Source organism: Oncorhynchus masou, chromosome 29 (assembly GCF_036934945.1).
Source record: "Oncorhynchus masou masou isolate Uvic2021 chromosome 29, UVic_Omas_1.1, whole genome shotgun sequence".
In the NCBI taxonomy this organism is placed as follows: domain Eukaryota; kingdom Metazoa; phylum Chordata; class Actinopteri; order Salmoniformes; family Salmonidae; genus Oncorhynchus; species Oncorhynchus masou.
The window spans coordinates 86,756,443-86,770,242 of NC_088240.1; the positions used below are offsets into that span (position 1 = coordinate 86,756,443).

Sequence of the window (13,800 nt, forward strand, 5' to 3'; positions counted from 1 at the left end):
TTTTTAGATTGGAGGAGATTATTTCATAGATTTACAGTAAATGTCAAGTGGGGTATCAATAAATTAAAGTTTTTTTCAAATACAGTACAGTAATGTTTTACACGTGGGAATAGTCAAAAGCAATGTCAGGCAGACGTGTTGTTATTTTGGGTTCTGTATTGAAATGAGCTAATGTATCGCGATCCTATGATCGAGGTCTGTTCATGTTTGGTCGGTGCCTGTGACCCCGTATGCCACAGTGGGAGGGCCCAGGAGAGAGCGTGTTCACGGCCCAGCCCCCTTGACGTGACAGCTGGGTGAAGCGGACTTGGACAGCAGTGGTATCCCTCTCCTAAATTAAGCAGTGTCAAACTGAACTGAAGTTGGGAACGATTGGAAATCCGCGTCAAACAAGTGTCTGTTCAGTTCCAACGAACCCTATCTTAAATTAATCGTTCTAAATAACCTGTGCTTTCGCAGAGCTGACTGATCTCTGTGAGATTGCAAAACATTCTCTATTAAACATTGTTGCCTACCGTATACCGCAAAAATGATGATGCACTCGTCTCAGAAGGACACAACCTACACAAAGATATTTGTAGGAGGTCTTCCATACCACACCACGGACTCCAGTCTCAGGAAATACTTCGAAGTGTTCGGTGATATCGACGAGGCTGTTGTTATAACGGACAGACAGACGGGGAAATCCAGAGGTTATGGATTCGTAAGTATTATAGATTTACATGTGAATGTCATTGTGATTGATTGATCGATCGATTGCGTAATTAGTTTATGTCATATTGTTAAATGCAGACATTATGGGTAGAATCTAAAATGTATCCAGCACCAATATGTCTTGAATGAAAAAGGCTATCATTAGCCTATCCACAATGCGTCTGATGTTACTTATTGATTCACACCATGTTGAAGCCCATTTATGAACGGTCAATGAATTGCACTTCCGGATCATCCTAGAATTGCTGACTTGTGCGTCATAAACCATGTCTTTACCTTCAACTAATGAAGGAACATTTTTCTCTACACTTTTCCTTATTCTGATTGTAATACCCTCATGCTTTTCTTATTGAGACGTGATCAATACTTATAAATTAATTGTACTTCAATGACCAACTTTAGCCAGCCTCCCCACTGAGTGAACATCTGATCAATTCAGACAACGGAAACATGTATTTATTCTGTATTCTTCCCTTTCCGTCCCGCAGGTGACGATGGCAGACCGGGCGTCTGCGGACCGAGCCTGCAAGGACCCAAACCCCATCATCGACGGCCGGAAAGCCAATGTGAACCTGGCCTACCTGGGGGCCAAGCCCAGGGTCATGCAGCCAGGTGAGGGGATGGACACGCTGGCGGAGGGCTGCGCCACGCGTTTATTTCACAGCTTGGACGACCAAGGTGGCGTACAAACGATGACGAGCTGCTAAAACCAGCAAACTAACCACCTGCTTACAGTGTGTTAACACACGGTGTGTAGAATGGTAGATGTGTAACATGGGATTTAGACAACGTGTACTGTAGTGGGGGGGACTAGCAGAACAGACAGTGAAGCTGGTGTGAATGAAGATAGGTTATGATTAAATCTCCATTTTTACAGACACCATTTTACAGACATCAAATGTTTAAAATGTTGTTGTTTTTTCTACCATCTACCTGATCTATAAGTACTTGAGCAGTTACATTGGAAGCACTGATCACATTTGTTATAATGGGATTATAATGAATTTATCATATGTGTATATAGTTCAAGCTTTAGATTGAACACATAACGGTAGAGTTAAAAACAACTTGTTCCTATTCCAGGTTTCTCATTTGGTGTTCCTCAAATCCATCCAGCGTTCATCCAGAGGCCTTATGGGTATGTTATGACATAGTGATACTCCTTGTCTTGTTGGAAGTGTGTCATATAAAAACAACGTATTTCACTGCATCTGTCCAGTGTATGTGACAATAACATGTATTTTATTTTTATTAACATCTTTTTACAGGGTAGAAAATGTTCAACTAGTGTAAGGTTGTAGAACTACCGTAACTTTCCCAAGATGCTCCAGAAATCCCAGTTAGAAGATTGGGACATTGGGAAAGTTACCAGAATTTTTCAACCCTAAACTAGTTGTAGAATATCATGTCTGTTACACCACCTGTTTTGTTCACAGCTGATCATTTTGAATGATCTATGTGCCCGTTTCTATTCTTACCTGCAGTATCTAGTGATTTTCATCATTTAAAAAATAGCTTGGATTGTAAAATGTAACGTTTTCTTTCTCTAGAGTGGTGTGACTGTAAACCCCGCCCATTCATTCTCTTTTGAGTGTAGAGGCGGGACTGTGTCTTGTGTTGTGTGCATCTCTGAGTGCCATTCTTAGATTCTAAAGCGTGAATCTAATTCTGATTCTAAACGTGATGTCACCAGTTGTCAATGTCTATCTCTCTCTGATCTGACAGGCTGGCTTACGGTTAAGAAACTGTATCTGATGGAGGGACATGATGGTTTCAGGATGAATAGCTGAGTCTGCATTGGGCAGATCACTAACGTCTTACCAGTATACTCTGACACACACAAACAAGCTGAAATGGTGATTAGATGCATGGAAGTTGTTTTTATTTTCATTTTTCTGCTGCGGTTTTCCATAGTCCATAGATTGGTGTGCGTGCCTTTGTTTCAGTATGAAGTGGTTTTCAGCTGAACTGCGTGCTTCCCTTACGGGGGGGGGGTCAGGAGTGGTGGATGAGGGATGTTCCTGCAGACTCTAAGAGTTTGGATATTTCAGGTTTAACTTTGTCATGGGGTGTTGATTCTGATCTGTTTTTTTAACTTGATTTTTAACGATTGATTGTGCTGTAGCCTGTGTCCCCCCCCTCCCCCCGTTTCTTAGTTAACAACGTTATCATATGTTTTGTTGTTGATGGGGTTGATCACCAGTGTTGCTACGTGACTTGTCTAGGACCTTCCAAACCCCCCACGCAACAAAACAACTCTTGGCTTTGCATGTTGGAGATCCTTTCCTACCTTTGGTTTTCTCTACTCATGATGTTGTGGTTTCTGTTTTCTTTCTCAAATTAACCCATTAACCCATTGCTTCCTTGTAGCTCACATCATCTTCTTCTATCTCTTTCCTCCTGCTCATGCTCTACCGACTGAGCCACACTATCTCTTTCCCTCCTGCTCACCCAGGAACCAACTCAGTGAAAGATATTTGATGGCTAGAACTAAGGTTGCAAAGGCAGGGTATATATTACTGTAAACTTTCCAAGTTTATATTGGTATCTTTCAAGGATTTGATGTAATCTGTCACAAGACATCTAGTGGCCCTTGTGGGTACTTCAGGTTATCTCAGGTGTCTAATTATCTCTGGTCCTCTCTCCGGCCTTATCACAAGTCAAATATATGAAATACTTAAATAAGATGATTTTAAAACAGAAAATAGAATGACAAAGCTGTAAAACATTCTCCTAAATAGAAAAACCATCAAGTTATATTGAGAGTTTCAGCATGAAACTATTTGAGTTATTTTACTATGTCAACATGTATTTGTTGTCAATGTTTTGGAGTCCAACTGGTGCCAGGTGTGATAAAAGCCACCAGTTGGAAGAGTTGCAGAGGTCCTTGAAAATAATGCCATTGTTGATTAGATGCCTTTTTTATTTTATATTAATTAGGCTATTTTTACTTCGACCATATGGTCTATCTACTAGAAACTCATGGACGATATGGACACAGAAATAACATCAATAACATATAATGAAACAATTCAAGTATAAATTACCAAAGTTACGATAGATTGCCACAGATTTTCTGTTAACTTACCAAAATTACTGAAGATTCCAGTAACTTTTGTAAATCACTGGTAGCTTTGCAACGCCTAGCTTGAACTCTGAATCCATAAACCACTCTATAAATATGTCCATACAGAGAAGAGAAAGAGTGAGAGAAATGGTGAGAGGACGGATGGAACCGGAGAATGGTGTCAGTACTGTGGGACACACGAGACAGTGTGTTTGTGGTGTGGATGGATCTGTGCTGGAGCCACTCTACTGGAACAATACAGGGAACCGGGATGACTGAGAAAACCCACACTTCAAAAAGGAACTCCTTTATTCAAACGGACATCCTGATCCACTCTGTTGTCGCTCATTGGTGACACAATATCTCATTTGTTTTAATACCAAACGTCTGATTCTAGTTCTCACTGAGTGTAATCTGACGGCAAATACCAGATGTAAGTAGATTGTAGTGTGGAACATAGATTAATACTAACCAAGATATCCAAGTAGGATACAGAAGTTATAACCTTTACCATGTAAATCATGCAGCATATTTAAAGGCATACATTCAGCCAGTAAACATGTAGTGTAAACTGATCTCAGATAAGTTGTTTGCAGAGTGGTAGACTACTGCTCAGGCAGCAGCTGTTCACAGTGTTCTACACGGCTTCTCAAATTCCGCTGGAAAATGAGAGTCGCTCGGCGGGGCCCTAAATAATGGATGTCATAGACAGGGCCTTCTCTGGCTCGATCACTCGCTCGCCGGCGGACAACAGGTGGGCTGCCTGAGGCATGTGCCCAGGGGCCGGGGGGCCTGTGTGCCTCTGTTCTAGGGGATTACCCATGTGTCTCAGTGATTTACAAAGCACCTTTATTTAGCCCTGAACTTTCAACACAAAATGGCCGCTGCCCTGTCGTCCTCCAACCAGAGGAAAGATTAATGTCGATTGGACCAGTTTCAGCAGTAGGAGTAGAAGCTCTCCATGTCCTCTGTGTCTTCTACAACTGCCTGTCCTATGTGTCTTCTACAACTCTGTCTGTCCTATGTGTCTTCTACATCTCTGCATGTCCTCTGTGTCTTCTACAACTCTGTCTGTCCTCTGAGTCTCTTCTATAATTCTGTTTGACAGACAGGTGGACTATGTTACAGTCATAGAGAGACAGACAGATGGACTCTGTTACAGTCATAGAGACAGACAGGTGGACTCTGTTAGTCATAGAGACAGACAGGTGGACTCTGTTTACAGTCATAGAGAGACAGACAAATGGACTCTGTTACAGTCATAGAGAGACAGACAGGTGGACTCTGTTACAGTCATAGAGAGACAGACATATGGACTCGGTTACAGTCATAGAGAGACAGACAGGTGGACTCTGTTACAGTCATAGAGACAGACAGATGGACTCTGTTACAGTCATAGAGAGACAGACAGGTTGACTCTGTTAAAATCATAGAGAGACAGACAGGTTGACTCTGTTACAGTCAAAGAGAGACAGACAGGTGGACTCTGTTACAGTCATAGAGAGACATACAGATGGACTCTGTTACAGTCATAGAGACAGACAGGTGGACTCTGTTACAGTCATAGAGAGACAGACAGATGGACTAGTAAGTCATGAGGTCACTGAGACAGAGGAAGGGAATAGTAAGTCATGAGGTCACTGAGACAGAGGAAGGGAATAGTAAGTCATGAGGTCAATGAGACAGAGGAAGGGAATAGTAAGTCATGAGGTCACTGAGACAGAGGAAGGGAATAGTAAGTCATGAGGTCACTGAGACAGAGGAAGGGAATAGTAAGTCATGAGGTCAAGAGACAGAGGAAGGGAATCATGAGGTCAATGAGACAGAGGAAGGGAATAGTAAGTCATGAGGTCAATGAGACAGAGGAAGGGAATAGTAAGTCATGAGGTCAATGAGACAGAGGAAGGGAATAGTAAGTCATGAGGTCACTGAGACAGAGGAAGGGAATAGTAAGTCATGAGGTCACTGAGACAGAGGAAGGGAATAGTAAGTCATGAGGTCACTGAGACAGAGGAAGGGAATAGTAAGTCATGAGGTCACTGAGACAGAGGAAGGGAAATGAGACAGAGGAAGGGAATAGTAAGTCATGAGGTCAATGAGACAGAGGAAGGGAATAGTAAGTCATGAGGTCACTGAGACAGAGGAAGGGAATAGTAAGTCATGAGGTCACTGAGACAGAGGAAGGGAATAGACAGAGGTCAAGACAGAGAATAGTAAGTCATGAGGTCACTGAGACAGAGGAAGGGAATAGTAAGTCATGAGGTCACTGAGACAGAGGAAGGGAATAGTAAGTCATGATGCATGCCATGTGCTGCTGTAGGAGAGAGAGAAGACAGAGAAGACAGAGGAAGGGAATAGTTATCCTCCAGAGTTGACTGAGGTCATGCCATGTGCTGCTGTAGGAGAGAGAGAAGACAGAGAAGACAGAGGAAGGGAATAGTTATCCTCCAGAGTTGACCGAGGTCATGCCATGTGTTGCTGTAGGAGAGAGAGAAGACAGAGAAGACAGAGGAAGGGAATAGTTATCCTCCAGAGTTGACCGAGGTCATGCCATGTGTTGCTGTAGGAGAGAGAGACAGACAGAGAAGACAGAGGAAGACAGAGAATAGTTATCCTCCAGAGTTGACCGAGGTCATGCCATGTGTTGCTGTAGGAGAGAGAGAAGACAGAGAAGACAGAGGAAGGGAATAGTTATCCTCCAGAGTTGACCGAGGTCATGCCATGTGCTGCTGTAGGAGAGAGAGAAGACAGAGGAAGGGAATAGTTATCCTCCAGAGTTGACCGAGGTCATGCCATGTGTTGCTGTAGGAGAGAGAGAAGACAGAGAAGACAGAGGAAGGGAATAGTTATCCTCCAGAGTTGACTGAGGTCATGCCATGTGTTGCTGTAGGAGAGAGAGAAGACAGAGAAGACAGAGGAAGGGAATAGTTATCCTCCAGAGTTGACCGAGGTCATGCCATGTGTTGCTGTAGGAGAGAGAGAAGAGAGAGAAGACAGAGGAAGGGAATAGTTATCCTCCAGAGTTGACTGAGGTCATGCCATGTGTTGCTGTAGGAGAGAGAGAAGACAGAGAAGACAGAGGAAGGGAATAGTTATCCTCCAGAGTTGACTGAGGTCATACCATGTGTTGCTGTAGGAGAGAGAGAAGACAGAGAAGACAGAGGAAGGGAATAGTTATCCTCCAGAGTTGACTGAGGTCATGCCATGTGCTGCTGTAGGAGAGAGGGGCTCAGCTTGTCCGTTAGTGATGACAAGAGGAGAAAAAATAGCCTCCAGCCTCTCCTGTCACTCTCCCGGATGTGTGTGTGTGTGTGTGTGTGTGTGTGTGTGTGTGTGTGTGTGTGTGTGTATGACATGGCACATCTTAGGACAGTTTTAACACCTGGTTTCTGTTTGCTGGAGGTGACTGACGCTCAGGGTGGAAATAGAGCCACATCTGCCCGGATACACGGGCTTGGATCACTCCATTTATACCGTCTCTGTCTCTCTCTCTCTCTGTTTCTCTCTCCATCTGTCTCTGTCTCTCTCTCTCTATCTCTCTCCATCTGTCTCTGTCTCTATCTCTCTCTGTTTCTCTCTCTCCATCTCTCTCTCTCTGTCTGCCTCTGTCTCTCTCGCTCTGTCTCTCTCTCCCTCTCTCTCCCTCTGTCTCTCTGTCTCTATCTGTCTCTCTACCCCACTCTCTCTCTCTCTCTTTCTCTGTCTCTCTCTGTCTCTCTGTCTCTCTCTCTCTCTCCCCATCCTGCTCTTCCAATTATAAACATATTTATATTTACTCAACCATAGGGTCTGGAGTTAAACAAGACACCTAGATTCATTATAAATGAATGTACACCACTACTCACTATAGGATTGATTGTCAAACATTTTACTCATCGCGGTACTCACACAATAGCACTTATCGAAGCTCTTTTCAGTAGTACTCATAGCAGGACATAGTCATTTTTGAAAAATATTTACAACAATAATATTAGAAAACTAAAGTATGGAATTGAATAATAGAAGATGTTGAAGTGTGAACCGTCATACATAATCCGTCTGTCTCTCTGACACATGACACGTTTTCATTTTCTTCTGTGAGGCTTCTCTTTCATTTCAGTTGACTTTTTATCTGCGTTTGAGGACTTCACGTGTGTGGGCATGTGGTGTGTGGTGTTGGGACTGATTGTATATTGACTGGGATGAGCTGAGTTGCAGCTCTTCCTTGATGTGTTGTGGTGCTGTGCGATCAGCTGGCATTGTGAGAGAACCATCGTTCAGACACAGAGGGCTGGCCGGTATATCATCTCTAACGCCTAATTAAAGGATGATGGTTCCTGAGCTTCAGACAGAGCTGTCTGGTTTCATGATGATTCCTGAGCTTCAGACAGAGCTGTCTGGTTTCATGATGATTCCTGAGCTTCAGACAGAGCTGTCTGGTTTCATGATGATTCCTGAGCTTCAGACAGAGCTGTCTGGTTTCATGATGATTCCTGAGCTTCAGACAGAGCTGTCTGGTTTCATGATGATTCCTGAGCTTCAGACAGAGCTGTCTGGTTTCATGATGATTCCTGAGCTTCAGACAGAGCTGTCTGGTTTCATGATGATTCCTGAGCTTCAGAAAGAGCTGTCTGGTTTCATGATGATTCCTGAGCTTCAGACAGAGCTGCTCTGGTTTCATGATGATTCCTGAGGTTCAGGCAGAGCTGTCTGGTTTCATGATGATTCCTGAGCTTCAGACAGAGCTGTCTGGTTTCATGATGGTTCCTGAGGTTCAGACAGAGCTGTCTGGTTTCATGATGATTCCTGAGCTTCAGACAGAGCTGTCTGGTTTCATGATGATTCCTGAGCTTCAGACAGAGCTGTCTGGTTTCATGATGATTCCTGAGCTTCAGACAGAGCTGTCTGGTTTCATGATGATTCCTGAGCTTCAGACAGAGCTGTCTGGTTTCATGATGATTCCTGAGCAGAGCTGTTCAGACAGAGCTGTCTGGTTTCATGATGATTCCTGAGCTTCAGACAGAGCTGTCTGGTTTCATGATGATTCCTGAGCTTCAGAAAGAGCTGTCTGGTTTCATGATGATTCCTGAGCTTCAGACAGAGCTGTCTGGTTTCATGATGATTCCTGAGCTTCAGACAGAGCTGCTCTGGTTTCATGATGATTCATGAGCTTCAGACAGAGCTGTTCTGCTTTCTTTTTGTCGTGAAACCTTCTCTTTTTTTACCCAGGGTTCCATTGGGTGGTGTTGCTGTGTTAATGAAATGAGGACTGGGTTGACATTGTTTTGTCTTTGTGACGCCTGCTTTCCTGTGTTCCTGGGCTCGGTTTCAGTGTGTGTCCCAGATTGCCGAGTGGCTCTGTCTGTCCTCTGACCTTTGACATCTGTGTTCTACAGGATCCCAGCCCACTATGTCTACCCCCAGGCCTTTATGCAGCCAAGCACCATGGTCATCCCTCACAGCATGCAGTCGCCCGCCGCCACAGCCTCCGCCGCCTCCTCACCGTACCTCGACTACACCGGAGCGGCCTACGCCCAGTACTCAGCCGCAGCCGCCAGCGCCGCGGCCGCCGCTGCCTACGAGCATTACCCGTACGCAGCCTCCCCGGCCCCTGCGGGCTACATGGCTGCGGCAGGGTATGGTTATGCGGTCCAGCAGCCCCTAGCAGCCGCAGCCACCCCGGGAGCAGCCGCAGCAGCTGCAGCCTTCGCCCAGTACCAGCCTCAGCAGCTTCAGGCAGACCGCATGCAGTAACTGACCACAACTACTACTATTACTGAGTCTGGATAACAGAAGAGGGGGAGGCTATAGAGAGGAGGGAGGAGGTCATACTCACCCCCAGCACACTACAAGGGGAGAGGTGGGGGGGGGGAGTGTGAGGAGGGGGAAGGGATGAAGAGTGGAGAACATGGAGCCGTGTGAGAATCATCTCATAACTAAAGAGAATCATCCCATAACTGAATAGAATCGTCTTTACTGAATAGAACATTACTGAAGCGCCGAATAGAATCATCTCATAACTGAAGAGAATCAAACTGAATAGAATCGCCATTACTGAAGAGAATCATCTGAATAGAATCATCTCAAACTAAAGAGAATCATCCCATAACTGAATAGAATCGTCTCATTACTGAAGAGAATCGTCTCATAACTGAATAGAATCATCTCATAACTAAAGAAATCATCCCATAACTGAATAAATCTAACTGAAGAGAGAAACTCATCCCATAACTGAATAGAATCATCTCATAACTAAAGAAGAGAATATCTCATTACTTCATTATTCAAATATCATCAGTGTTGTCATCACTAAATTATTGTTTTTTTGTTGTTGTCATTATATCAGAAATATTTAATATTTATTCATCAGGACAAATATCTAGAATTATTATTTAAGATATGACCTCATAACCAACCTTTAAGTTTAAGTTAATAATTTTAAGCATATTTACTGTGTAGTAAATTAAATGTGTGATTTTGTACAACTTTCACAAGTGCACTGAAGTCTAATCAGGTATTTTTCCCTCAAATTTCTTAAACAATGTAGATGGTCAAACCAAAAACACTTTTGGTCACTTTTCACCTTTTAATACTTTTAAACCTACATTTTGAACTATGCAATTTGAACTTGTAAAATATATTTAGTGAAATATGTCTTCTACATATATATATATATATATAGTTGAAGTCAGTTGAAGTCAGAGTTTACATACACTTAGGTTGGAGTCATTAAAACTAGTTTTTCAACCACTCCACAAATTTCTTGTTAACAAACTATAGTTTTGGCAAGTCGGTTTCCAACAATTGTTTACAGACAGATTATTTCACTTATAATTCCCTGTATCACAATTCCAGTGGGTCAGAAGTTTACATACACTAAATTGACTGTGCCTGGAAAATTCCAGAAAATTATGTCATGGCTTTAGAAGCTTCTGATAGGCTAATTGACATCATTTGAGTCAATTGGAGGTGTACCTGTGGATGTATTTCAAGGCCTATCTTAAAACTCAGTGCCTATTTGCTTGACATCATGGGAAAATCAAAAGAAATCAGCCAAGACCTCAGAAAAAAAATTGTAGACCTCCACAAGTCTGGTTCATCCTTGGGAGCAATTTCCAAACGCCTGAAGGTACCACGTTCATCTGTACAAACAATAGTACGCAAGTATAAACACCATGGGACCACGTAGCATCATACCGCTCAGGAAGGAGACGTGTTCTGTCTCCTAGAGATGAACGTACTTTGGTGCAAAAAGTGAAAATCAATCCCAGAACAACAGCAAAGGACCTTGTGAAGATGCTGGAGGAAACAGGTACAAAAGTATCTATATACACACTAAAACAAGTCCAATATCGACATAACCTGAAAGGCCACTCAGCAAGGAAGAAGCCACTGCTCCAAAACTGCCATAAAAAAAGCCAGACTATTGCAACAGCACAAGGGGACAAGATTATACTTTTTGGAGAAATGTCCTCTGGTCTGATGAAAAAAATAGAACTGTTTGGCCATAATGACCATCGTTATGTTTGGATGAAAAGGGGGAGGATTGCAAGCCGAGGAACACCATCCCAACCGTGAAGCACGGGGGTGGCAGCATCATGTTGTGGGGGTGCTTTGCTGCAGGAGGGACTGGTGCACTTCACAAAATAAATGGCATCATGGGGAAGGAAAATTATGTAGCTATAATTGAAGCAACATTTCAAGGCATCAGTCAGGAAATTAAAGCTTGGTCGCAAATGGGTCTTCCAAATAGACAATGACCCCAAGAATACTTCCAAAGTTGTAGCAAAATTACTTAATGACAACAAAGTCAAGGTATTGGAGTGGCCATCACAAAGCCTTGACCTCAATCCCATAGAAAATTAGTAGGCAGAACTGAAAAAGCGTGTGCGAGCAAGGAGGCTTACAAACCTGACTCAGTTAACCAGCTCTGTCAGGAGGAATGGGCCAAAATTCACCCAATTTATTGTGGGAAGCTTGTGGGAGGCTACCCGAAATGTTTGACCCAAGTTAAACAATTTAAAGGCAATGCTACCAAATACTAATTGAGTGTATGTAAACTTCTGACCGACTGGGAATGTGATGAAAGAAATCAAAGCTGAAATAAATCATTCTCTGCTATTTTTCTGACATTTCACATTCTTAAAATAAAGTGGAGATCCTAACTAACCTAAGACAGGGAAATTTTACTTGGATTAAATGTCAGGAATTGTGATAAATTGAGTTTAAATGTATTTGGCTCAGGTGTATGTAAACTTCTGACTTCAACTGTATATAATAATGTTACTATAATAATGTTTGTACCTATGCAAAACAATGACGTGGAGGAGTGATGTTAGCTGTCTGTCCTGTTGTTCCTATGGGGGTCAGATCAGATCCAGTGAGGGCAGGACAGAAGAGAACAGCTACTGGCCCAAAGCTGAAGCTTTTCCTGTCTATAGAAGCTGCTCCCCTCTCTATGTTCATTGTTGGAGCACCAGCTACCACACACACACACACACACACACACACACACACACAGCGGAATGTGGAGCTTTTATATTCTAGAATGTTTTTCCTAATGTGCCTTAAAATATTGGTATTTGGAAAGTATTTATGTAGCTTTTAATTAGAAAAGACAGATTTGCCCCCTTTAGTTAGTCAGGGAGTAGGACTGTATTGAATAAATGATGTGTTCATGTTATATTAGAGGTATGTTCTCCTGAGCTGTTCACATTGTTATTGTTAGGTATGTACTATAGCTACAATGATAATTAGGACTTTTATAAAAACTAGACATAACGGCATGAAGTAAACCTTTTCTTTATCTATACAACCTATTTTCTTGTTATTTTGTAGATATATTTCTCTTTCTAATTTGTTCGTACGACGAAAGAGAAATGTTACAGCGTAAACTATTAGATATACACTATAATACTTTCTATCCTAAAAAAACGTAGTTTTTAAAATGTTATTTCCATAGCTGTGATTTTATTATTAACTTTGTGAGATTTACTGTTTTACAATGTTGGGAACTTTTTATACTTGAACTGTTTCATACCAAGGAATATGTTAACACATGTTATATATAATATATGCAATATGTTAACACATGTTATATATAATATATGGAATATGTTAACATATATGTTATATATAATATGTGCAATATGTTAACATATAATGTTATATATAATATATGGAATATGTTAACATATATGTTATATATAATATATGCAATATGTTAACATATATGTTATATATAATATATGCAATATGTTAACATATATGTTATATATAATATATGCAATATGTTAACATATAATGTTATATATAATATATGCAATATGTTAACACACTCTATATCTTTTTAAGAAGAATTTGTTGAATGTCATTGGACATAAACTATCAAGTCTCTCAGAGATTCCAGTACAATATTCTATTTATCTTGCCTTTTCAAATGTGTTGTTCTGCAAATACAATCATAAATTTAATTAGATTAAATAAACAGACTTTTAGCTGCTTCTATTCGTATTGTAGTTTCTACATAAATACACAACTGTCAGAAAGCAGTTGACTGTAGATCCACCAAGTCTCACCTGCTGGGGCACATCTGTCTGTCAAACACAATCAACACCTCATCAGTCTGATCTCTTATCTAGAACAAACCTTGCCTTATCATAGGGAACGTATTGGAGGTACAGGGTAGGCTAGAGGAAACCTTGCCTTATCATAGGGAACGTATTGGAGGTACAGGGTAGGCTAGAGGAAACCTTGCCTTATCATAGGGAACGTATTGGAGGTACAGGGTAGAGAAAACCTTGCCTTATCATAGGGAATGTATTGGAGGTAGGCTAGAGGAAACCTTGCCTTATCATAGGGAACGTATTGGAGGTACAGGGGCTAGGCCTTGCCTTATCATAGGGAACGGGAAAGGGTAGGCTAGAGGAAACCTTGCCTTATCATAGGGAACGTATTGGAGGTAGGCTAGAGGAAACCTTGCCTTATCATAGGGAACATATTGGAGGTACAGGCTAGGCTAGAGGAAACCTTGCCTTATC

General features: G+C 41.9%; 1 protein-coding gene across 1 annotated transcript; it reads left to right on the forward strand.

The window, feature by feature from the left end:
- The first annotated feature begins 529 nt into the window (after positions 1 to 529).
- Positions 530 to 9,542, forward strand: LOC135521354 (RNA-binding protein 24-like). The gene is made up of 4 exons (XM_064947265.1): positions 530 to 703; positions 1,203 to 1,326; positions 1,798 to 1,852; positions 9,157 to 9,542. The coding sequence occupies exons 1-4, from the start codon at positions 530 to 532 to the stop codon at positions 9,512 to 9,514; spliced, it is 711 nt and encodes a 236-aa protein (XP_064803337.1). The 3' UTR covers positions 9,515 to 9,542.
- The last annotated feature ends 4,258 nt before the right edge of the window (positions 9,543 to 13,800 follow it).

Excerpts from the sequence above, each read along its gene's own strand:
- LOC135521354 (XM_064947265.1), top strand. The coding sequence starts at position 530 with ATGATGATGCACTCGTCTCAGAAGGACACAACCTACACAAAGATATTT. Across the intron at positions 1,327-1,797 it reads GCCCAGGGTCATGCAGCCAG|GTTTCTCATTTGGTGTTCCT; the intron begins GTGAGGGGATGG and ends TTCCTATTCCAG. Across the intron at positions 1,853-9,156 it reads TTCATCCAGAGGCCTTATGG|GATCCCAGCCCACTATGTCT; the intron begins GTATGTTATGAC and ends TGTGTTCTACAG.